This window comes from Aphanomyces astaci (assembly GCF_000520075.1).
Source record: "Aphanomyces astaci strain APO3 unplaced genomic scaffold supercont1.23, whole genome shotgun sequence".
In the NCBI taxonomy this organism is placed as follows: domain Eukaryota; phylum Oomycota; class Saprolegniomycetes; order Saprolegniales; family Verrucalvaceae; genus Aphanomyces; species Aphanomyces astaci.
Window position 1 is genome coordinate 225,318 of NW_009798286.1, and position 22,989 is coordinate 248,306.

Here is a 22,989-nt window from a genome sequence, read left to right on the forward strand (position 1 = left end):
TAGTACCGCGGGGCTAATATTGTCATGTTGTCGATTTGGACCCCACCTTCCCCTGTAGGTCGTTGAAAATACGGTGTATTGGCACAGGTATAGTCAGTGGGCGTTTTCACGTGATGGATGAATGACATGCGAAATATTTCGTTAGAGGTCAAGTTACATTGGCGCTACACCGCCGTTGTTGTTGTCAGGAGCATCGTTGGTCTCGTCGCTGTTGGTGCTGGGGGAATGGGTATTGTTGTCGGCGTAAAACTGGTCGTACATGCCAGTAGTGGAAATACCCAGCACGACACAGCCCGCCGAGAGCGCCATCGACGTGACGATGTGGCTGGCGTCCACCACTTTTGTGTGCGAGTTAACACAACGCAATGCTTCGAACTTGACGACTTGCGGCGAGTACCGACTGACCAACCCACACAAGTCCACGGCACACGACCCCCACACAAACACTGTTCCTGAATATATATATATATATATATTGATATCAACACTGGAAAAAATACAGCGTTTTGTCCAAGCAGAAGGATATTATTCATATAGATAGGTGGTACCTGTCACGGACACGGCCGCACAAGTAGTGCCAATGCTCCGAATCATGTAGATTGGATCGGACAACTACGATAGCTCACAAGTTGAATTCGACTCTAGGGGGGGATACGGGGGACTTAACTAGACGTACAGCTTCGGGAAATTCGACTGGGGCGGGTACGGGGGACCATAGTGTGTCGCGCTTGCCTTGGCCTAGCTGGCCGCACCAGTTGTTGCCAAAGGTATACACGTCACCCACATTGCTAAGTGCCATAGTATGGTCGTCGCCAGCAACCACATCCACGACCACTTTTTCCTACAAATTAAGCCTCATCCACAGGCCATTCGAAAGCTAACAATTTACAAACACAACAACACCCCCCCCTTCTCATGTCAAAGGGCTTTATACGATATGCTTCAAGCAAGACCAAGTGGTATATTCGAGCTGGTCATTAAGAAATCGTAGCCATATTCGAGGATACGTGACCATATTGTCAAATCGATTCGAAAGTCGAGCCCTCAGCAGTCTTTAGTGAATGGACTAAAGAATCGCCTTTGTCAATCAAATCGACTTTTAGTGATTCAAACTTCAGCCCAGTCGGGCAAAACAGGTACTAGTTTTACTACTAACTGTAAATTTTGTATATAGTTTGTACAAGCTTAAAATTGACCAAATGAATTCGAACTCTATTTGGTGAAATGAATCCAAAGTCCAAATTTGGGTGAAAAGCTCAATACCCGCAAGAACGCAATGACTGCGGGTTGATACACGTCATCTGTAAGACCGGTGCCCAGTTGTCCGTGGAGGTTGCCCCCCCAACTATACACGAGCCCGTGGCCGTCGGTGCAAATGACATGCCTAGCCCCGCAGGCCACAACGCGAATGGGGTGCTCGAACCCAATCACTTGATGGGGGATCGTCGATGATGCAGGTTGCCCTGTACGTCCCAGTCGTCCAAATGTGCCTACAGCACAAGTTGATTTACGGTAGCTTTTTCTCACAACTTTGCATTGTAACGTATATACCATCGCCCCATGTAAATACAGTCCCTTCTTTGGACAAGGCAACGTAGAACTCTTCGCCTCCACATATGACACTGTGCATGTCTGTAAGTGTTGGCGCAATTGCATGTGGACCCATTTGAACCTGCATAATCGTCGTCGCCATGAGCGGAGTTCAGAAAGGATGCCACGTGGAATTGTAAGGTACACTGTAATTTGGGTAAAGGTGATACCTTTGCGTGTTGCCATCGCGTGCATGCCAGCGTGGAGGGGTCTTGTTCATGGTTGATACTGCTGTTGTTGTTGCTGTGTGGTTCGATTCGTTGGCGGCTCAGCCACATGGAATACTCGTGCATGGCCTACGGCGAATATAAAGTAGTGTGAAGAAATACAGGATCATTTGTCATTACATGATGACCAAATTGATGCACTGACACATAGTACCTTGTGAAACTCCCGAGGGGCAACGCTGTATGCACTTGCATCGATGCGATGCACTTCGTCCAGAGTTGGGGCAATGCAAGGATGCTGACGTCGGATGACAGCTGCCTCAATGTCTTGACAATTGATTGAGTTGGAATGGTCTAATACAAGGGGGCGACAGGGGGGACTTGTGATTTCCGCACAGCCCCATGCATATAATCGTCCCCCCGCGGTGTACATGACGTTTCCAAAGTTGCACGACACTCGCTCCACGCGGAGGCCGCGAAACCTTTAGTCACAATACATCGGTCCACTTTGTACAGTATTCTTCCAGCTTGTTCAGTATGATTGCATGTATTGAAATATGTAGTTGAATGCAGAAATTACTACGAAACAATGTGAGTTGGTTTTAACTTTACATGTGAATGGGTTCGACCCAAAGGGGGTGATCGGCGGCGGTGGGGGGTAGCCCCGCGGCGACTAAAAACGAAGCGGACGTCGTGGTGGGTACCGCAGCGGTAGCCACCCGGGAGGGTTTGGCATGTCGGCCGGGGGATAAGAAAAACGCGGCCAGCAACTTATCGGGGGACAAACCGTGGCAAGACTGCGTTCGATCCAGCGAAGCTTTGCCTAAGAGGCCGGTCGACGACGCAATGACTTGATGGTCTTGATCGGGGGCGATCGCAAGACAAAAGTATCGGCCGCTGAAAAGCCGTAGGTATGGTTTTCTGGCCCACAACATGTTGAAATCATCGTCGGACAATTCAATAAGTCAGACGTACGTGAGAAAGACGCAATGTCTCTCGAGGGTTCGAGTTGAGCCGTTGAATACAACGGCATATACGTGCTAGCGTATTCGTGCCATTGATTGTCCATGGTATTTGCATATAGTTACCTGGTATCCCGTCTTAAACGTTCGGCACGCTTGGACTAACGAGGCCTTCCGTTGGCTCTGTCGTATCGAATTGAGCGCATGGTGATTCCATCAATCATGTGGGGCATACCCAGATCCACTGGTTGTGAAGCTGTTCCTTCGTGGGACGCAACTTTTCCACTCCAATCGCATCGTTGCCAGGTCGTTTCTGGGGTAGTATTGGTGCGTGATGACGGTGGCACTGCTGGATTTGTCTTGCTCGCCCTATCGCGACAGTATTAACTAGAGTACTTTTTTCAATGGAACGTTGTGTTGTACGTATATCCAAGGTTGGCTTGGACACGTTTTGGTGGATGTCCGTATCCGCAGGCACGACAAGCTCGGCCCCCGCCACGCCCTTGGCGAGGTAAAAGTTGGCAAAATGGACCAAGTGCTTGCGACGTTTCATCGACACGATCACGTGGGCGAGCGGCGCATTCTCCAGGGCTTCCATGTAGGCGTTCCACGCCCCGCCGTACATGCGTTTGGATACGAGTCGAACAAATTGTTTTTTCCCCAACGACGACTTTCTCGCCACCATGTCGTCGATCATGGCTTGAACGTCTGCCGTGGCCGCTCCAGCCGTGTACGGTAAGATCGCAGCCATCTCCTTTGCGGTGACGCACCCGCTGTCCTTGTCCATGAGCTCATCAAACAAGTCACCGACTTCGTCCAGCTGCGCCGCGGTCGCAGTCGTCACTAACTTGCGCGGCGGCATGTTACCCCTTTTTAGTGAAACTATCCAGGTGTGTAACTGCAGAGCAGATTAAGATCGCAACAGTGCGATGCCATTGGCTGTTGGTCACGCCTTTTGACAAACTCTTGGCCCCAAAATATCGAACGTTTTGAAGTGGATTCCATTTTCGTCCAGCTCGCACCCGCATCAAACTCCCATGTCCCTTCATATCCCTGCAAGCGCCAACTTGCCGTTGGCACCACACACGGTGCAGTCTGCACGAGAGATTCTGAGCCATCAATGCAGCATCATGATTGCGCTAAGTGTCCTGTCGCTCTTGTTTATGTACAACGTGTGGTGGATGTCGTTGTTCACAATTGTCGTGGCCAGCGTGGGGTATTACGCCGCGGAAATGATCAAGGAATCGACATCTGCATCGTCTCTAATGTCAGGAGATGCGCTAGGTACTGTACTGTACTTTGGTATTTCTTGTGGCCTTGGATACAACTATCACTCTATCACGTTTGCAGGAAGGTCGTTCCAAGTGGGGTCGCCGAAGCTTCGAAGCAAACGACAGCTCGTCTTGGCTGAATTTGTGCGTAGCCGTCTTGTTGTGCTTGCTCTGCATATCCTGATGAACGACGTGATTAGTTTTACTACGCCAGCATCCTTGTGGCCGCATTCCAATGCGGCGGGGAGGCCATGATGATGGTCAGCATGTCTCTGGACATGTCGTTCAGTCCAACGAACGGATGGGAAGTGGCATGTATGCTGCTTGGCTCTGTCTTTGCAATTGCGCTCGTGTACACGACGGTACTGCACTTTGCACAACCAACGACCCACCAATATATTACACGAGCCAGGCACGAACCGATTGAGTTTGTAGTACCACGCCAACATGGCCTGCCAAGCCTTCCTAGAAGAGCGCCGGCTACATCCATCCCACCAACCATTGCTGCCAACCTCCGACTTGCAACCCCCCACTCCTCGAAACAACGCCACGAACCTCTAACAACTCCATGAACCACATACAGACGACACGATCATACATATGTAATGCTCGTATTGTTTTTTACTGTTAATTTGACAAGTATTCCTATTTTGTTGTTGACGCCCCTAGTATTTTGGTTTCTTGGCCGGGGGCTCCTCGGCGTCGTCGTGCGAAAAGGCACACTGCGACCCCTTGGTGCACTTTCCTTGCAGATACCGCTGACATTGCTCTTTAGGGGCTACGTGGCGGAACTTGCACTTGTTGCCCCGTTTGCACGTTCCTTTTTGAAAGCTCTGGCAGATGGGAACAGATGACGCTTCGTCATGGTCATCGCGGGCCACTTCTGGGTCCCGGGCACGGCGTTGTGGCGGCGGGGCGACCGCTTCCTCGTCGTCGCGCCCACTGGCCGTTTCGCCGCCTTTGTGAACGTACTTGCACATGTCCCCACGCTTGCATTTGCCCTTGAGCAGGAACCGTTGACACACCAAATTTTCGTCGGTGGCGTTCGCGGGTGTGGATGGCTCGTCGACATGTCTTGATTGTGAAGTCGCGGTAGTGGCGCTGGCTGCTTCGTGGCGATACTTGCACTGGTTGCCTCGTTTACACGTGCCCTTTTGAAAGCTCTGACAAATCGGAATCGACGAATCATCCACGGCTGTGCTTGACGGGGTGTTAAAGGACGAAGTGGCTCGAACAACAGGGATCGAGGTCGGTTGATGAGAGGGTACCGCTACTTGGCGGACGGGGGGAGGGAGGGGCTGTTGTCGCACAGCAGCGACCACCACAGGGGCGGGGCGAGAGGCTCGGGAAGTGTCAGAAGAAGCAGATTTGTGTCGGTACTTGCACAGGTCCCCTCGTTTGCACTTGCCTTTCTGAAAGGCCAGACACACCGGCGTGTCGTCATCGTCGTCGTCGCTGCTTTCTTCATCGACGTCGGCAACCACATGACGTCGTCGTTCGTCCGCCACCACTTGCGGTGCAACGACGCCGTTGGCACCCGGGATGTGGCGGTAGTTGCACTGATCACCGCGCTTGCACTTGCCGTTTTGGAATGCCATGCACACGGGCGCATCGTCTGGCACGTTGTTGAGTGCTTTCGTCGAGGTCGTGGGGTAGTTTCCAAGGTCGATCGTGGTCGACGTGACGGGCTCGACGTGGGCGAACTTACACGAGTCGCCGCGGTCACACAATCCATGTTGGAACTTGTGGCAGATCCCCTTTTTCAGCTTCTTCTGCAGCGCTTCCTTGGCCTCGGTTACTTGTGGGGCGTCGCGGGCGCCATAGTCGACCTTGAGCGGCCGCCCCATAACTACGGCGCCGTGCAGCGTTTGCACTGCCTTTTCACACGCGTCGCCTTCGAAGAACTGGACGTAGCCAAACCCTCGGAACTCCTTGGTCGTGATGTCTTCGGCAAATCGAATCGCTTTGATCTCGCCGCACACACCCATGACCTTCTTGAGCAAGTCTTCCGTGATCTCGTACGGCATGTTGCCTACAAACACGGTCGTGCATCCTTCTGGTCGAGGTTCGATGACGCGAAGGACTGGCGCGGCGGCTTTGGTGGGCGCGCCACTGGAGCCTACAACGTGTAGAATGGCATTCGCATTAGCAGTGCTCCATGACGGAAAAGGAACGAGGTAGGAAAAATGTGGCTCGAGATGCTGGGGCAGTGTACCTGTTTTCGGCGTCAGGAAACGCACGTTCAACACGCGCTTATCCCATTTCTAATGCAATGGACGAGGTCAATGCATGACTTTGTGTAGTTGTGGCTTACCGACTGATCCAAGCCACGGACAGCATCCAGCGCGCTCTCATACGTCTGGAACGTGACAAAGCCAAACCCACGTGACTTTCTCGTGTTGTTGTCCAACACAACCTTGGCCTGAAACATTGCGCCAAACGACTCAAACTTGGCCGCGAGGGCCGCATCATCGGCATTCATGGGCAGCCCAGCCACAAGGATCTTGTTCCGGTCTCGCCAGAGAGATTGTTCGTCCAAGTTGGATTCGGCCATCGTGAATTGCGGTGATCCGAGGTGGTGCCGTTGGTGGGATGAGGTTACGATGGGCAACCTTGTAACTTGTTGAACCAGCCAATTCGATTGGCGCTTGGGTCATATCTGTTTATCCGGATTTAGCCGGATCGTTTGCCATCATGTTACTAGTAGTAGGTACTACTAGTACTACTCTGTAGTAGTAGCCCTTACGAACAGTTACAAGCAGTCCATACTAACGGTTACAAGATTTGGCAATGCAGAACTCACTCTCAACGTAGTAGCGGTCGTGTGCAACCTCGCCATGATGCGATATCGAATGTTCCTGAGGATGAAGCTCATGGTCGCTGGAGATGTCGATAGTCTTTGTTGAAGGGGCCATAGTTGAATTTGACCTGAATGAGTGACGCGGAAGACATTTTTGGTGGGTTGGCATGCGCGGCGTTCTGCGGCATTTGCTGTGCTGTGGCCGCCGAAGAAGACAAGAAGGAACGGGAACTCACGGCGCAACTCGATGCCAAAGGCGGCGATCCCGTGGTGCGCAAAGACGGCAGCAGGCAGCAACTGCCTATCCAGGTCAACCCCGTCGCTGTCACCACGTTCGTCAGCCCGCCGGCTCGACGACCAAATAGTCTGTCTGCCAATACCCGCCAAGCTCCACCAAGTCGCCAGCAGAGTAGTGGGCGTACCTTACGCTGAGCTGGGATAGTATACACAACCAGTCGAATATAACAAAAATATTCGCTGTTATGGGCTTCGCTGTTATTATTGGCTACAGTATGGAGGGGGTTCCTTTACTGTACTCTCAAATTATTGCATCTACTAACAGTAAAAATGTTGATGTTGAAGGAAAATGAACTACTAACGTTACTACGTACTAAGTACTAAGTAGTACTCCAAATTATTGCATCTATTAATAAGTAACTTACTAGTAAAAATGTCGATGTTGAAGGAATGAACTGTTAACGTTACTACGGAGTAAACGAGTGAAAATATCCATAACTAGGCTGAAAACAGTTCCGAGCCACTTCACTTGATGTTATCCAGTTGCCTCTCAAACCGCAAACATAGTGGCAGGTGATTGGTTGAAAATATCTGGGTGATTGTTTTCTACCAATCATGGATCGTGGGTCGGAACGACGAGAGTACCGTAGGTATAGTTAGTATATATGCAGTGTACTGTAGTACTACTAGTATACTAATTCCCATACCATAACGACTCGGACAAATATTTGCTTGATATGTGCTTCGGACACAATATGTTCCCCTTAAGTCCAATACAAATGTCAAGTATGTCCGACTGAAATTGTCCGAACGGTGTCCGCAAAGTGATCATATTCACCCATATCAGTGTAGCCGACAGGAGAAGTATTGTACATAGTTAATGGTAGCACAACCATGTCAAATTCAACTTTATAGCTCGATGCAAGCTTAACGATGGCGCCGTAGCCGAGATTGTTCTGGCAACGCAGGGCCGCGATCTACAGGCAATAGTCACGTCACTTTGCATGTAACACGTCCAATTATACCGGATGATGACTGACTCGGAAATTGACTTTGAGGTCCCTCGGCTCCATCTACTCCATCATATTACGATCAATATGACGAAAACCATACATTTGACCAGCTGTGTCTGTATACCAGCTGTGAGTCGTGCAGCTCCCAGGCCGTAAAACTTGGTCAACGACTACTCAACGTTAGCTCGAGTATGGGGAAATCGCATGCGTACCTTGGTCATGAATTGGCGCACCGAGTTGATTTCCATGGCTGCGACGTTGTTGAGCTAGTCGTGGCAGATGTGACGTTTTCAAGTGGTATTGTCAAGTCGATTCGAAATTAGAGTGGGGTGCTCAAATTCGCAGACAATCGATATACGACCAATCAAAACCCAAAGCACTACTCAAGTAGCCAATCAAATCCACGACGAATGCAACATCGTATTCGTGAGTGACTTCAATTAGTGTGAGACAGGACGATTTATTTTTACATACAAAAGTCAAATACAACGAATCGATTGATATATTTGGCGAATCGGCACAAAAGTCAAATTTTGGGTAAAGATAGACAATATATCATGTGTTGGCATATATTCGCTACCTGCACTGCATATGCTGTGCCGCCAGTTTGCACGTCAGCAGCGATCCGCACCAAACCATTTCGGATCTTGTCTTGACGCACTTGCTGAATGTCTTCTAATACCAGTCGAATGGTTTCCACTTGTTGCATATCGTCGGCCGCGCTGTCGATAGAAAGTGAGATGGGAGGTGATGGTTGCCGTCGCGTGCTTACTGTTTGACGAGGAGGGCTGCGATCTCGAGGTAATGGAACGGTAATTCCTCAAACAGTTCGCTCGAGGTTTCTTTGTCTAGTCGGTCTTTTAGGTGCGCAACGGTGAACCAAGACGGTTGGAGGATGCGGCATTTCTGCAGTTGTTTGAGCGACAGCGCCAGCCACAACGGCACTTGGGTCGGTGTCGATGGATGAAACGGACCAAAGTCACCCTACGGAGCGCACATGTAGGTTGACTGCACACGCTAGAAAAGGAACTTACGCTGATTCCGTTCAACCGGCCTCCGTTTTCCTGCAGCTCAAAGTATGGCATGATCGAGATCAGCTCTTGCTCAGCCTACAACACACCACGTCATGATGTCGTCACAACACCTTATCGAGTTCATTCAACGACCTATACATGATACACACCATGAACTCCATCTCGTTGCTTCGGACATGGTTCAGCATGTTTCCTGCCGCGAAAAAGTGGCCGCGGATGTCAAATAATTCGGATAATCCGTGACTTATACGGATGTTATTTCGGATAAATGGATCATTGTACGGATATCGTGACTTCCTCTAGTAATACTAACCGTTACGTCTTGCAATGAACTACAGTACTATTAATATTAATAGTACAGTGTACTGTTAAGCCCGTCACGATCGGTCGTACGATACTTGTTCATGTATCAAAGCACAAAAACAAAATACGCGGGGTAACATTATCTATAGAGTACGAGCCAAGCACGACGAGGAGGACGGCGAGGAGTGGAGGAATAGGTTGCTTGAGGCTTGCAGGACTGAGCATGCTTGCTACTACCTCGTCACGCTTGTTCCTTCTGCAGGCCTTTGCCCGCTGGTTGAGTCTTTGCCTACTCCTCCTGTGACTCCTACTGCCCATCCAAAGAGAGTTAGCTTGCCAGGGTACTATTTAGCACTATTGTACTATTGTGCACAGCTGAGCTGGGATAGATGTACCTGAGTTGGCGGGTTCTGCTCCTGCCAGGCCATCGTGTGACGATCGGCGCTGGGCAACGAGCTTGAAGCTGTCGTCATTTCCCGATTTCGACGAACTTGCTTTGATCACGTTCATGACCGACGACGCATTCGGGAGCAGCGTGGATTCGCTCGTGTCCGTTCGCAAGCTGTCTTTCGAACGCTTTTCCTCCTTGATTGACCCGGTGCCGTAGTTTTCTCGGTTCACGAGCATCTTCATCATTTCCAAGTCGTAATTGGACGGCTCGTCCGTGCCAGTCAAGATGCTGCCGTGGCGGGACACGCGCTTCTTGGCTACGACCGACTCTGGCGGCGGCTTGATGGGGGCGGCGTTCGAGTTGAACGGCATCATGTTCTTGGCGTTGGTGGCAATGGCCAGCGCGGGTTCGTTGGAGCGTTGGGCCAGTGGCGCGAGGACACTGCCCAGTGCGATCGTCGCCCGTCCTTTGGGTCGACTGTCCTTGGATTCGGTTGGCGGCATGGGCTGGATGCCAACCACCGGCGCGGCGCCACTGCCTTCGACCAAGTGCTTGCCACTTCGGCCAGACGTGATGCTGCTCACGGACGACGACGCAGACAACGGTGGACCGCTCGAAGTGGGCAAGTCCAACCCCCCTCCAACTAACGGGCAAGGCGAGCCATGCGGAGGGGGTGCTGTAATTGAGGGCTCCGGCGGGTTCCTCGCGGTAGTCCCCCCAGCCTGCACTGCGTTTCCTTTGACGGGGGAGGTGGGACCAGCATGAATGGGAGCCAACATTGTCGCTGTTGTCGGTTGTATCGCTGTCTTGATAGGTTCCAACTGGGACGATGTTGGTTTGGGTGCTTCTACTTGGGATATAAGAATGCAATGTATACAACGGTATTGGTATGAGGCGAAAAGATGACATTATACACATCTATTTATATATATATACCCTTTGCGACAACAGGAGGGACAGTTGCTGTTTGAACGATTGGCGTGGTCGTGACTACATCAAGCGTTAGCGCTCTCTGCCAGTCCAACATTGTGGTGCAATTGTGAGCACGTACTTTTGACAAGCGGTTCCAGGGTAACCGATGGTTTGGGCGAATCTACAAGGAATCGCATGAGATTTGAGATATTCGACGGTAGGTCAACCTTTGGCATTCGGTCGAATGTCCGCTGTTTGAGGCACGGCCGCGACTGCCTTTCCTCCCTTGGACGAGGAGGGCGGTGTTGAGTCTAGGGAAAGTTTAGCTGCAGATATGTACCTAATGAATGTACATACCTTTCGATGGTACGGGGTCTTGTTTGGGCTGGGTGGGGGACCGCTGCCCCGTTGAGGGCGGCGTCTGCTTGCCTGGAATGTCTTTGGTAGTCGTAGTAGTCGCCGCCGCTTTCGCCGCTTCGTCCAACGCGGTTTGAACGTTGTTTTTTTTGCCTTGGTTGTAGGCAGAATACCGTCGTCGGCGCACGGTGGGCTCGGACGGGCGGTTCACTTTGCTGTTTACAGTAATCCAACCACAGAAACAAAGTATACATTAGCCACACCACGAAGAAGAAGAAGAAAAGAATCAAGGCAGACGAACTTGAGCATCAAGTAGTAGGCGGCACTGAACGCAGTGTGGACGCCTTTTTGAATCGCATCGACGACCAGTTCTCGTTTCAGCCCCATGTCTTCTAGCTTGGCCAACGCCGCATCATTGAGCGACTTGTCTCCGCTTGCAAAGGCGTTCTAACGATGCACAAGAGTACAATGAGCCACAAGTGTCAACACATTATCACATGTTACTACATGTAGTAAACGCATACTCCAATCAAATCCATGACATACGAAGCAGCAAATATGTTTCGGAGGCTTGTCGCTTTAGAACATTGGCATATTAGGAATTTGCCACACTCACTCATCGGCTTTCCCGAATCCGCAGAATGAAAAAATTATATTGTAGCCAATCCGCAACAAACATATTTTCAGATTGACCAATGGGAGCGATTCGTGATCGGGTTGGCAAGTCGTATCAAATCAATATTACCGCAAACTAAACTTGGTTGTCTTACCAGCGGAAGGGGGGTGTCGAGTGTTTTGCACCAAGCGTGGTCTTGAATATCGGCTAGCGACAACCGTTTGTCGGGGTTGGTTTCAAGGATTTTTCGGATCAGATCTTGGACCGACTATGTTCGACAGGAATCAGACGTGATAATGTGGCATGACATATCCCGATGGACAACAGATGATGTACGTACCGGCGAAATGTAATTGGGCGCCTTGTACTGCCCCGACAAGATCTTCTTGTACAACACGCTCGTGTTGTTGTCTTCAAACGGCAAGTACCCACACACCATCGCAAACAAAATCACGCCGAGACTCCAAATGTCAGCTTTTGGACCGATATACTAAAAACAAGTCAATCCCACGTCGGAACAACCGAGAATATTGCACATAACGTTACCAGTTTGCCTTCAATCATTTCTGGCGCGGCATAACACGGCGACCCACACGCCGTTTGCAGCAACCGGTTGCCTTCGTGTGTGTTGCTCAGCCCAAAGTCGACCACCTTGACAAGCAATCCCGACGCTGGCGTGCCTTGGAGCAGCAGGTTTTCCGGTTTCAAGTCCCTAGAAACCATCCAAGATATATGTCATGTATTGGAAATTTATAGTACAAGATATACATATATATATGTGTAGATACCGATGGGTCACGTCGTTCTGATGCAAATAGTCGAGCGCTTCGACAATCTGCAAGAACATGTACACAGCTTCCTTTTCCCGAATGCGATGGTGCTTGACAATGTACTCGAACATTTCGCCGCCGTCAATGTACTCCATGACCAAGTAGATCGCTTCGGACGTGTCAATCACTTGGTACAACTAACAACAAAGGTGATGAGGGTGTCATCTCGTATGGGCAGTATCGTTTGCCAGCACCCATATATTTATATCGACCAGCGCTTGCTCAAGCGAAATGATCGGACAGGTTGATATGATGCGATCCGTACCTGAATAACATTGGTGTGGAAATTGCGCTTGAGGATCTTGATCTCCCTCGCCACGCGCTCGGCGTCTGCGATTTCCAGGATCCGGCACTTTTCCAAGATCTTAACGGCCACCTTTTCCCCTGTCGACAGGTGCATGCCAATCTTGACCTTGCCAAACGTGCCTACAGTTGCATCGTTCAAGGTTGTTAGTTAGTCATGCCGAGTCACTGGAAGCACTGATCCCAAGCGTAGTCTCAACACGGCTACAGTTTCAAAGCCACTTGGGCTAGACTGTGGCAGGCGCTGGCAGCCCTGCTTCTTCGACGTATCATGTGCGTAGGTACCTCGTCCGATGGTTTTGCCCAAGACATAGTCGCCGATCACTTGGCCTTGGCTGTCGATAGCAGCGTCGGGGTCGTACTCGGCCATCCGCGACCGTCACGCCTCTTGGGGACAACACACAACCGACGATGAAGTTATTTTAAGAGGCCACCAATAATCTATACCATTGAGCGGTTTCAATGATTGTATTTTGGGTGTGGGTGGGTGTAGCGTGCCATTCATTCTCGTTGGCAACGCGGCCGCATTGGGGATATCGTGGCATCATGCTGACATTGTCGACACCTCTTCGGAGTGTTTGGCACTTTACGTTACGGACAATATAGACTGGAGCTTTACACGCGTGAGGCTAGCCACTGCAGTCTGTATAGCCATCATTTCCCCCTTGCTGTGCAGATTCAAGACAGTTTTCTGTCGTCAATTACACCCCTTACGATAACATGCTACAACATGGTCGGCTTCACATTTTGTAACGAGCCCCGTACTAGAGGAGTCGGCTTCACGTATATAAGCGTAGCTAACTAACTACATACAACTGGAATCGTCGACACACACACCAGCAGTTTTGATGAACACTTCCACCCCAATGAGTAGATTTCGCTCCGCATTCATGGTCATAGGGCACGACTTGCACGGTGGTCGTTTGGCACTTGATTGCCTTATACTGTACGTGGCAGCCTCAGACGCCGTCAACACCACCCAGCCCTTCATTTGCCAGTGTACCGAATACAATATATACCTGGTGCATATTCACTGATTTTGACCACTGTACGTATCCTACGTGTGTACTTTTCATGCCATCACGCCATGGACCTTGACGTTGGACAGATGTAACAACAACCGTACACTCTACCCGTCAATCCCTTACTCGTACTACAAAGTAACAATCGTGGTTCATCTTGTTAGAGGCCCAAGTACACAAGGGGCAGCCAGTAGTCGTGTCCAAGTAGCTCCGTTCCTTTGGCCAATTTAGCCGCGCCATCCGCTTCGCGCTTTTCCCACTGCTGCAACAAGTGCCCATACCCGACCAAGGTCTTGGCATAGGCGACACAATGGGCACGGTTCAGTGGGGCAGCGGCTTCGTATTTGTCCAGACTGCTCGTGAACAACCCTTCGCTCGACACGGCTTGACCGAGTCGATGGTACCCCACCTACACCACCACCAAGATCGTCACTCACGACCTTATTACGTGGCACGCTGCGCTTACAGCAAGGAGCCCCAACGTCCGCGCCAACTCGAGAGGTTCCGACGGCACAGCTTCGTTGCGTTTCAGAGCCAGGCCAAGGATGTTCATTGCGTCCTCGTTGCGACCTTGGGCGAGGTAGACTTCGCCTACTCAACAACTCCACCATTACAAATTATAGTCACGAAGGGTGGGGCCGTTGCTTTATAGACGGACCCAAGTTGGCCAAGACAGTGGCTTGAAATGACAAATCTGCTGGTGTCGTCGTATTAGCGTCCTCGTCTTGCGTTGAAAAGGCATCCACGAGTTCGTTCCACAGTGTCACAGCTTGGTCAAGGTTCTTGGTTTGACTACTCTCAGGTAGGCCAGCCGTGTCCGCTTTGATAACCAAGTCGCTGGCTGCAGCGAGCGCGGCATAGTTGGCTTTGTACACGGCGTCAGCTACACCAGAGGAGCCAATGATCGTGTCTACAAGGCGTCATATGCAGTCGTGAACTATGGGACATCATCCTGTACTTTGTACCTGCGGCGGTGGCTGGCAATGTCACCGACCCATCCGACACGTACTGCGCCACGGCAGTGTATATTTCTTTCGACGGGGAAGGCAACGAGCTTGCCAGTGCGAGTGCCGCGGCGCCAGCTCCGTGGGCCAGCAGCACCCGAATCGACTGCTCGGTCCCATGCACCGAGTCTCGCTTGAAATGGCGGACCGCCTCGTCGACATGGCCAAGACGAGCATGGACCTTGCCCAACTCCCAAGCCGCTTCGATCGCCAATGCAGGCGAAATGGAGTCGCATACTTGCAGCATTCGCGTTAACGGTGGCACAGCGCGAGCATACTGATGCTTGTGGCAGGCGTCTTCACACTCCTTGAACTCTGGGAACATCTCCAGTTGCTGGAGCACGGCCGAGTTCACCGGTCGCACCAACTTGGAGAAAGATCGGGAAGCAGAAGTAGGCACTGCCATCGCAACCACGCGGCGGCAGGATCCTGCGGAGAACGCCATCGACTTCATATTCTTCAAAACGTTGTGGACAATGTAATTTCGGATACACATTCAATTATCCGGATATCGTCATCTCCTTTGAATTTCAACCAAGCGCCTCATCATGTGGCGAGGTGCTACAACGATGCTTCTGGATGGAAGGACGACTGCTAAGACGGCGTCCAATGTGTCATTGCATGGTTCCCATCTTGGTCAAATCTCCGGTTTCCATGCGTCCGCACCGCGGCAGCGTCTACCTCTTGTGATTGCAGCGGTCGGTGTCGGGCTGGCAATCACGACGCGGTATGTCATTCGCGCACAAGAACGCGTCAAGCAGAAACGCGAGGCGGCGGCCGCTCCCCGGGACCAACCTCTGAGTGTGATGGTGGGCTTGGATCTCGGTTCCATCAACGCACGTGTACGTCGCCATCGCGCCCCCGTATCTCGAGCGCTTCAACATGTCGTAGGCGTGCGGGATCGACCTAGAGACGAAGCCATACAAGACTGTGTTTGAATCCGATCGCATGGCCGCCCAAGTCCGCAGCGGCGAGTTGGTCGTTGGCAACCTTGCCGCGAAGAACATGGTTCCAAACCTGCGGGCGCATCTGCTCACGGACGCGTCGTCGTCCGCTGGCATCCTGGACATAGGCGCCGACGACAGCGTTACCGTTGACACTGTCTTGGAATCCTTGCTTGAATCCCTTCATGGTCGTGTGCGCAGCTCGCTCGAAAAGCATCACAACGTACATTATTCCCTTTCTCCCTCCACCATTTGCATTCACACACCATCTACATTATCGATCGATCGACCGTAGGACATGGACGACTTGTTGCCCTGTGTGTGCGCTGTCCCTTCGCACTACGACGGCCCGCCTCTAGACCGACTGCGGCTCATTCTGCAGCATGCTGGCTACCGCGTGATGGACTTCGTCCCAGAATCCGTCGCCGCAGCGCTGTCTCTCCCCAAGGAAGACGCCGGCACTCCGCCAGTCAAGCACTTGGCAGTGTTTGACATGGGTGGCATTGAAACCACGTGCTCGATCCTCCACTGCGACGCCGACATGACTTCGCCTACGATCCTTAGCACAAGGTTGGTGGTCTACTAGTACTACTACTACCTCTCGGTACTCCTACGTGATTAGTTGGTTTGACACGATCGATATCAATGTATAGTACCACGACAGTTTGCAGTGGCGTCGCCGTTAGCGCAAACATTGTCGAGCACCTCGCAGGAGCCTTTCAAAAGAAACATGGCATTGATTTGCGTGTGGATTCGCTGGCCATGGAACGGCTCACCCAAGCGGCGGACGCGGTACGATTACAATACCTGTTGTGGTCTGTGACGTGGCACGCTGTAGGCCAAGCACGAGCTCAGTAGCGCCGCGTTTAGCCAAGTGCATTTGCCGTTCATCACGGCCGACGCCAGTGGCGCCAAGCATCTCGAACACACGATTACGTCGTCCGCGCTCCATCGACTCATGGAAACGCCCCTGGAACATGCCGCCACGTTGTGTCGAGAAGCGCTGCGACGCGCCAAGCTGGACGCGGTGGATGCCGTCGTGGTGGTCGGTGGCGGGGGCAAGTCGCCCCTCGTGCAGGCCAGCGTGGGCCACGCGCTGGACAATCCTAGACTGCTTGTTATTGAGAATGCAGAAGAAGCAGTAGCGTTGGGGGCTGCTACCCGTGGTGTGGCGCTGGCAGAGTTCACAACGTTGCGATAGTTAAAGACATAATAGAGACCAAACAAAATGATGTGATTTTTGGAGGCTTTTCGCGGTGTTAGCAACTTGACATTGTCGCACACACAAACGAGAATGATTACGTCGACCTTATGTGGCTATATTTTGAATGCTTCCACCTTGCAACTTACCTTTTTATGTCATGCATATACAGTGTCCACATGAAGTACACCTTGGTAGGACAGGGAATTCTACCCTAATTCTAGAATGCAAAAGGGGGTTAACGTTAGACTATAGATTCGCTCCATTTTTCATTGACGCTGAATGATAAGACGCGCTGAGTCAGCATGTTAGTCGACGCTGCGGTTGCTGCTTCTTGTCACTACAGTTTGGTCAACGGGACTCAGTAGCGTGTCAGCAGCGGTCATCGCATGTCGCGCCAACAAGGATGCCAACTAAACATGTCAAACAGTGTGAGCATATTGTACGTTGGCATGGATGATACGTACAGAGTTCATTTCTAGCCGCACGAGCTGCCTGCGCATTGTGTCCACCCAATCCAGGATGACATGGAGATCGGTTGCGACCCGGGTGGCATACCCTTTGGCTGCAGTGAGCTCATTCTGTCGGTGAAACACATTTTTACTCCCAGTCGCGTGGGCTCGTTCCAGTTTGCGCGTCGCGGCGAGCACCAACAATTGCATGTCATGTTCGATTCGTAGCAGTCCCTAGCCCTTGAAGTGAGGATAGTTATGATGGGTGACGACTGTGACGTAGTACGCACATGCAACTGCTTGAGTTTTTCGCATTTGGCCTCCAGGGGTTGCACAATCATGGCCAAGATCTCCGTCTAGGCAATCGTATTCAAGTCAATAAAACATGTACTACGAACCATTCAAATTGGTACTACCCCGCACGTCATGCACAGCGTAGCCAACTTGGTACCGGCGGCTAAAAACTTCACATGTGCCTGTTCAACCAAGGCGCATGCGTCTGCTTCAACGAGTGCCGACCACAGATGGCCCATCTGCGCGAACGTTGCGGCTGTGGTCCTGGCATGGCCGATCAGCGCCTGGAGCTCGTCGACGAGGGCGGCGTGGGTCTTTTCGAATTGGACGAGCCGGGGGGACGTGCTAGTTGTCGGCTGCTGTTTGCCGAATAACTTGCGAGCCGTACTCGAGTACGCCAACCGCTGCACAAGAAGGCGTTGACGATCTCGAAGGCGTTCGGACAATGGACGGTGCTGGTACTCGGCAATGAAGCGCTCGAGGTTGACCCATGTGTCCATAGCAGTGTTGGGCTCGAGAAGCAGGCGACGGGTGGAACACACCCAGGCGGCGGTAGAATTGTCGTCATTTCGTTGCGACACAGCCACAATTGCCATCGTCGGTGGTGGAGGTTCCATTGCAAGAAGAAGTCTGGTATATTTCTATGCGAATTTGGCCCCGCGGCGGCGCCTTCTACAAAAACCTCATCGCAGAAGAAAGCAAGTATTATTCGCCAATCAAAACGCTTCGTTGTATGTAGGAAATCGCGAAATCCGGTTTCGCCAACGTAATATAATTTCGAATGAAAAGTCTTAATTTCAAATGAATATAAAATGTTTTCGAAATGTAAACAACCCATTTACATTTTGTAAACTGAAAATTCAATGCTTTGACCTAACTGTAAATAACCCTACCTAAACTTTGTCCAAATCCTTCCAGAAGTTTTGTCCATAGACCTCTCACCAAGTTTCAACTTCCAAAAGTTTTGTCCATAGACCTCTCACCAAGTTTCAACGAATATGTAATCAGATTCATGAACTTCGTGTTGGTTCACGTGATATCACACCTCAAACATTGATGTTACGTCGGTTTCGTCAACCTTCAACCTAAGCAAACTCAACCTAAACTTGCATGAATTTCATATCACTTTGACTCGTATAACAGAGCGCAACGTTGAGATTACACTCCTAGATTGTGGAATGAAAATACATTCAAATAGATTCAAAATTGGCCACGAAAGTGTGTCAGTTTACAAAGTGTAAACACTGTACATTTTTTTTATTAACTGCCAAAGGTATTCTATTTTTCGGTTGAAAGTCAACCTGTCGAATTTAGTACGAGTACGAGATCGCATTATTCACCAATCAAAAACAACTTTGGTTGAATTTATGATTGGGTAAAACAGGGTCGTATACGTGCTACGGATTGGACGATGGACCTAAATTCGTTAGAAAGAAGTTCGATGAGGGTTGTGTCGAGCGACGACGACGACGACGTGGACATGCTGTGGACTGAAGCAGGGTCCACAGCTTCGTCCCAAGTCGAGTCCAGTGATGAGGAGGACGATGAAGGGGAGTACCCCGTGAATGTCGATCCTTTCATCGTGGACCATTCGTATCTCGGGGATGACTTGACAGTGGCGACAACGTCCACATCCGCGCATTTTACGCCCGGCAGCCTCGTTGCCATGCCGTTGGTGTGGTTGCCCAACGTGGTACTACATCGACTCTCTTTGACGAATATAAACATATGAGTCAGTCGTGCATGGTTGGTTCCTTGTCATAGGTGATCTTTCCTGGGGAAACCTTGCCACTTCGAATGCTCGCCACGTCCACGTTACAGCTCATGACCACGCGGCTCCGCAACGGCGACGACACTTTCGCCCTGATCAACGCCAACATCCCCGTAAGTAGTTGCCGTCTTTTTCTCCTTCGTTGGATGATTCATGTGTTGTTGACGCTGCAGCGCCATGTTGGCACGGTGATTCAAATCGAACGAATGTACGAATATGGCGACCAACACCTGTCGATCGTTGGTCGCGGCAGGCAGCGATTCGAGCTCGTGGACCGCGTATCGCTGCATCACACGATGGGTCAGTTCATGGAAGGCGTGTCCGCGCAAGTTCGCATCCTGCCCGACTTTCACGCGATGCCTTGCCCGATGCCCATCAATTTCCGGCGCGGCGGCCCCTCCTCGTCCCTGTAACACCTCTACCTCTAGCCATTCTCTCTCATTTCCCGATGTTAGAAAGCGACGGCGACCTTCGCTTGTTGCGTATTGGGGACCCCAGCAGTACATGCAATTCGACGGCCCTTCCCTCGTTTATCAAGCGAAATCCATCCTGCTTCAGTCAGTCGAGTACCATGCGTTTATGGCATCGACGACAAATTCAACCTCATCTGCTGCCATGTCTGCGCCGTCCGACCCCACGCGCTTCTCGTACTGGCTAGCCGCCCATCTCAACCTTGGTCTGGCCACCCGTCAGCGGTGAGCTACTGCAAACTGGATCGTGAAATAATAGCTCATGTTGTGGTAGACTCTTGGCCACATCGTGCGTCGTCGGTCGATTGCGAGCGCTCATTGAGTGGCTGCACCACCAGTCGGCCGTGATTCAATGCTCAGGCTGCGCCACGACATTGGCCCATACACGGGCCATTTTCCTGAAGCAAGATGCCGATCACGGGGTAAACATGATTATATATTCTAGTATTTGGACTGATTTCGCCCAATCAATTGATCGATCGACTCTTTATCCTGATTTTATCTGTGTGTATACACAGAATTGTCCTGTGGTGATCACACTAATTAAATTCATACACACACTAATTTTATTTTATTTTAGACGTTGATGTTGCTTTCCTCCAATCTGATTGGCTCAAATCTTCTGCCGATTCTTCTCTAATATACGTTTAATTGTGTCGTCGATTCACATATATTCTCCATGCCCCGTGCCAGTTTAGAATGTACTTTAAAGTACACAACAAATATAATGCTGCGTTGTCGGCTCTTTTATATCAACGATGGATGTTCGAGTCTCTGAATATTTTCGCTGTACAGTATTTATATATACATATATATATATGTTTGTCCAGTCGAATTTCGAATTAAACTCACCCCGTACCCCGTGTATAGGGCCCCGCCAGCACATTTGTCAACCCGTACGGCGCCATCCACCAGATTCTGACCATGCTGGCCGTGGAGCGTGCCACGTACGACCCCGTGGGCACCCCGTCGCTCGCAGACACTTGGTTCCCAGGCTATACATGGCAGTGCATTTCGTGTGTCCAGTGCGCGACGTTCCTAGGGTGGCGATACGTTTCCACGGTGGAGCAAGCGCACCCGCGAGTATTTTTTGGCCTGCTGCGAAATGCCATTGGTTGACAGTGAAGCCACTCCAGACGAATGAAAACAAAAACAAATACCTGTGTGCGTGGGGGGGGTATACAGTACACCAGTCATGGATTGATCATGTTTGTTATCAATAGTATTATATAATATTATTGATTCGGTACGAATTTCCGGACCCTGTGTCAAAACCGACCACGACGGGCTCCCAATGGTCAATCTGAAAATGCTCGTCGCTGATTGGCTACTTTTTTTCCATTTGACTTCGTGCTCCATGACATTTCGAGGATTGTGACTGGTTTACCGAATTGCGTGAAATTGGGAAATTTATGGCAAATTTATAATACATTGCAATGGACTTGCCATAGTGCTGTCGAGCTTTGTATATGTGGACCGTAGTAACACTGTAAGATTGTATAAGCCAAAGTACAGAGGACAGTAGTAGTATCGGTTACTTTGTTGTTGTGCTATGGACAAAAAGATCAAGCTTGTTGTGCTGGGAGTGTTGAAGGCGTCGTGATCTGGTGACGAAAGTCCACACAAAAATAATATTATTTAAAATAAATCTATAATACATACATTAGCGTAAAAAACCAATTTAAGATAACTTTTTTGGAGGCGTCTGAGTAGAATGGACATAACTTTTGAGTCCGTCACGATATTTGAGTTTTAAATAGTGATTCCAATAAGACGCGCCGCTAATCGAATTATCATTTTAGACGATGAACGTCACAGGTAAATATTTGTTACTTTCTAAGCATTTGTACTTACATTTTGATAACCAATTTAGGATAACTTTTATAATCTTAAAGTATATATGTGTCGGAGCATTGAAATGCTGTTTAGGGTAAGCGGTTACAACAGATTTCATATAATTTGTACAAGGGTATTGTTTTATAGAGTTATACTTCTGTTGTGGAAGGATGTTCACTGAGTTTAACACTCGACAAAACCTCAGATTTAACCCAATGTGGCCCGTGTCGGCTAGGGTACTTCAAAACCCAATCTTGAATGACTATTACCAACGGCTTCTACTCCGTTTTTGCATTGTATTCACGTGACGGAATGGTCAGCATTATTTGACAGAGGTTTTGACTTGAACAAATAATAAGGTGGACAATACAAAGTTTTCCTAAATTGGTTAAGTGGTTTTTTACGTTATGCATATCTTTCATAATTCGTGGAGTATACCACCAACTTTTATTTTTGTTATATTTTCATATTCCTGCAATCATATAGGTATTCAAAATAGTTATATAAATTAGACAATATAAATGAGATAGTTATTGTGGATTCGATACGAATTTCCAGACCCCGTCGAATCGAATCTCGCCGCCAAATCGAATCACGAATCGACGCTATTGCTAATCCATTTTTTAGTGGATTTGATTGGCTCTTGCAGAAAGGACAAGTATATTCAACCAATCAGAACTTCCGGCGTGATTCAATAACCAGGCGAATTTTGGAAGTTTATAGCGAATTCACAATATTTGGCCTCTTCAACTTCTCCTTTGTTCCTTTATTTTTTCTAAACGGAATGGACTGCAGTTTTAAAAACGTAGCCACCAAGTAATAAAAATGGCCAATCAAACGCGTGCAAATTGGGGGAAAATTCAGTACAAAGAATGGATCGATAGATTTGGAGAATCAACACTCGCAGTCAAATCCAAATTTTGCACCCAAATAACTTCACTTCTCCATTCTAAGAATTCCCCCCCTACTCGGTCACGCACCCCCAACACAAATAATATAGCTACCCACGCACCATATTTGGCTGACAAGACAATAAATACTCTTTGCTCGAGCACACTGACATGACTTCGTGTCATCCCCCACAACCCTTCACGGTAAAATATGTCGACATAATGACATACATGGAGACTTCGTACACTGGATTCCGATGGCACGTAGTCGCATTGCATAGTATCGGGAAGCAACACTGCCCCTTCCCCGCCCGCACTG

General features: G+C 50.0%; 10 protein-coding genes across 20 annotated transcripts; 4 read left to right on the forward strand and 6 right to left on the reverse strand.

Moving 5' to 3' along the window:
- Positions 1-116: 116 nt before the first annotated feature.
- Positions 117-3,625, reverse strand: H257_09458. Of its 2 annotated transcripts, XM_009835671.1 has the most exons (12): positions 3,143-3,625; positions 2,955-3,088; positions 2,846-2,902; positions 2,733-2,797; positions 2,370-2,678; positions 1,972-2,239; positions 1,761-1,886; positions 1,552-1,672; positions 1,264-1,490; positions 677-841; positions 549-612; positions 117-452 (listed from the first exon to the last, which is right to left on the reverse strand). In XM_009835671.1, exons 1-12 carry the CDS (start codon positions 3,579-3,581, stop codon positions 154-156), a joined length of 2,274 nt encoding a protein of 757 aa, XP_009833973.1. In that variant the 5' UTR covers positions 3,582-3,625; the 3' UTR covers positions 117-153. The 2 variants fall into 2 exon arrangements, with proteins under 2 accessions (XP_009833973.1, XP_009833974.1); XM_009835672.1 differs by having other exon boundaries at positions 117-612.
- Positions 3,626-3,728: 103 nt separating this feature from the next.
- Positions 3,729-5,493, forward strand: H257_09459 (hypothetical protein). 4 transcript variants are annotated; one of them, XM_009835676.1, is made up of 4 exons: positions 3,729-4,003; positions 4,070-4,134; positions 4,191-4,352; positions 4,426-5,493. In XM_009835676.1, the coding sequence occupies exons 1-4, from the start codon at positions 3,757-3,759 to the stop codon at positions 4,549-4,551; spliced, it is 600 nt and encodes a 199-aa protein (XP_009833978.1). In that variant the 5' UTR covers positions 3,729-3,756; the 3' UTR covers positions 4,552-5,493. The 4 variants fall into 4 exon arrangements, with proteins under 4 accessions (XP_009833978.1, XP_009833976.1, XP_009833977.1 ...); XM_009835674.1 differs by having other exon boundaries at positions 3,729-4,134; XM_009835675.1 differs by having other exon boundaries at positions 4,191-5,493.
- Positions 4,597-6,603, reverse strand: H257_09460 (hypothetical protein). Its single transcript, XM_009835677.1, has 3 exons — positions 6,305-6,603; positions 6,206-6,254; positions 4,597-6,109 (listed from the first exon to the last, which is right to left on the reverse strand). Exons 1-3 carry the CDS (start codon positions 6,542-6,544, stop codon positions 4,656-4,658), a joined length of 1,743 nt encoding a protein of 580 aa, XP_009833979.1. The 5' UTR covers positions 6,545-6,603; the 3' UTR covers positions 4,597-4,655.
- Positions 6,604-6,669: 66 nt separating this feature from the next.
- H257_09461 (hypothetical protein) lies at positions 6,670-7,283 on the forward strand. Its single transcript, XM_009835678.1, has one exon. It carries the CDS (start codon positions 6,923-6,925, stop codon positions 7,220-7,222), a length of 300 nt encoding a protein of 99 aa, XP_009833980.1. The 5' UTR covers positions 6,670-6,922; the 3' UTR covers positions 7,223-7,283.
- Positions 7,284-7,843: 560 nt separating this feature from the next.
- H257_09462 (hypothetical protein) lies at positions 7,844-9,291 on the reverse strand. The gene is made up of 8 exons (XM_009835679.1): positions 9,224-9,291; positions 9,075-9,149; positions 8,813-9,024; positions 8,621-8,762; positions 8,253-8,306; positions 8,165-8,210; positions 8,053-8,100; positions 7,844-8,004 (listed from the first exon to the last, which is right to left on the reverse strand). The coding sequence occupies exons 1-8, from the start codon at positions 9,260-9,262 to the stop codon at positions 7,955-7,957; spliced, it is 666 nt and encodes a 221-aa protein (XP_009833981.1). The 5' UTR covers positions 9,263-9,291; the 3' UTR covers positions 7,844-7,954.
- A 150-nt stretch (positions 9,292-9,441) lies between these two features.
- Positions 9,442-13,196, reverse strand: H257_09463. 2 transcript variants are annotated; one of them, XM_009835681.1, is made up of 13 exons: positions 13,072-13,196; positions 12,749-12,909; positions 12,442-12,620; positions 12,200-12,365; positions 11,994-12,143; positions 11,808-11,921; positions 11,339-11,484; positions 11,038-11,252; positions 10,908-10,991; positions 10,820-10,861; positions 10,705-10,758; positions 9,773-10,615; positions 9,442-9,684 (listed from the first exon to the last, which is right to left on the reverse strand). In XM_009835681.1, exons 1-13 carry the CDS (start codon positions 13,154-13,156, stop codon positions 9,611-9,613), a joined length of 2,313 nt encoding a protein of 770 aa, XP_009833983.1. In that variant the 5' UTR covers positions 13,157-13,196; the 3' UTR covers positions 9,442-9,610. The 2 variants fall into 2 exon arrangements, with proteins under 2 accessions (XP_009833983.1, XP_009833982.1); XM_009835680.1 differs by having other exon boundaries at positions 9,506-9,687; positions 13,072-13,190.
- A 712-nt stretch (positions 13,197-13,908) lies between these two features.
- On the reverse strand, positions 13,909-15,300 carry H257_09464. 2 transcript variants are annotated; one of them, XM_009835682.1, is made up of 4 exons: positions 14,774-15,300; positions 14,467-14,718; positions 14,275-14,399; positions 13,909-14,217 (listed from the first exon to the last, which is right to left on the reverse strand). In XM_009835682.1, the coding sequence occupies exons 1-4, from the start codon at positions 15,264-15,266 to the stop codon at positions 13,969-13,971; spliced, it is 1,119 nt and encodes a 372-aa protein (XP_009833984.1). In that variant the 5' UTR covers positions 15,267-15,300; the 3' UTR covers positions 13,909-13,968. The 2 variants fall into 2 exon arrangements, with proteins under 2 accessions (XP_009833984.1, XP_009833985.1); XM_009835683.1 differs by having other exon boundaries at positions 13,909-14,399.
- Positions 15,301-15,322: 22 nt separating this feature from the next.
- Positions 15,323-17,184, forward strand: H257_09465. 2 transcript variants are annotated; one of them, XM_009835684.1, is made up of 5 exons: positions 15,323-15,654; positions 15,704-15,979; positions 16,052-16,326; positions 16,410-16,548; positions 16,595-17,035. In XM_009835684.1, exons 1-5 carry the CDS (start codon positions 15,361-15,363, stop codon positions 16,955-16,957), a joined length of 1,347 nt encoding a protein of 448 aa, XP_009833986.1. In that variant the 5' UTR covers positions 15,323-15,360; the 3' UTR covers positions 16,958-17,035. The 2 variants fall into 2 exon arrangements, with proteins under 2 accessions (XP_009833986.1, XP_009833987.1); XM_009835685.1 differs by having other exon boundaries at positions 16,410-17,184.
- H257_09466 (hypothetical protein) lies at positions 17,178-18,392 on the reverse strand. Its single transcript, XM_009835686.1, has 4 exons — positions 17,826-18,392; positions 17,700-17,765; positions 17,425-17,643; positions 17,178-17,370 (listed from the first exon to the last, which is right to left on the reverse strand). Exons 1-4 carry the CDS (start codon positions 18,318-18,320, stop codon positions 17,266-17,268), a joined length of 885 nt encoding a protein of 294 aa, XP_009833988.1. The 5' UTR covers positions 18,321-18,392; the 3' UTR covers positions 17,178-17,265.
- Positions 18,393-19,133: 741 nt separating this feature from the next.
- On the forward strand, positions 19,134-21,203 carry H257_09467 (hypothetical protein). Of its 4 annotated transcripts, XM_009835687.1 has the most exons (6): positions 19,134-19,396; positions 19,468-19,587; positions 19,648-19,883; positions 19,930-20,169; positions 20,219-20,366; positions 20,815-21,203. In XM_009835687.1, the coding sequence occupies exons 1-6, from the start codon at positions 19,145-19,147 to the stop codon at positions 21,061-21,063; spliced, it is 1,245 nt and encodes a 414-aa protein (XP_009833989.1). In that variant the 5' UTR covers positions 19,134-19,144; the 3' UTR covers positions 21,064-21,203. The 4 variants fall into 4 exon arrangements, with proteins under 4 accessions (XP_009833989.1, XP_009833990.1, XP_009833991.1 ...); XM_009835688.1 differs by having other exon boundaries at positions 19,648-20,169; XM_009835689.1 differs by lacking the exon at positions 19,134-19,396 and having other exon boundaries at positions 19,409-19,587.
- Positions 21,204-22,989: the final 1,786 nt, after the last annotated feature.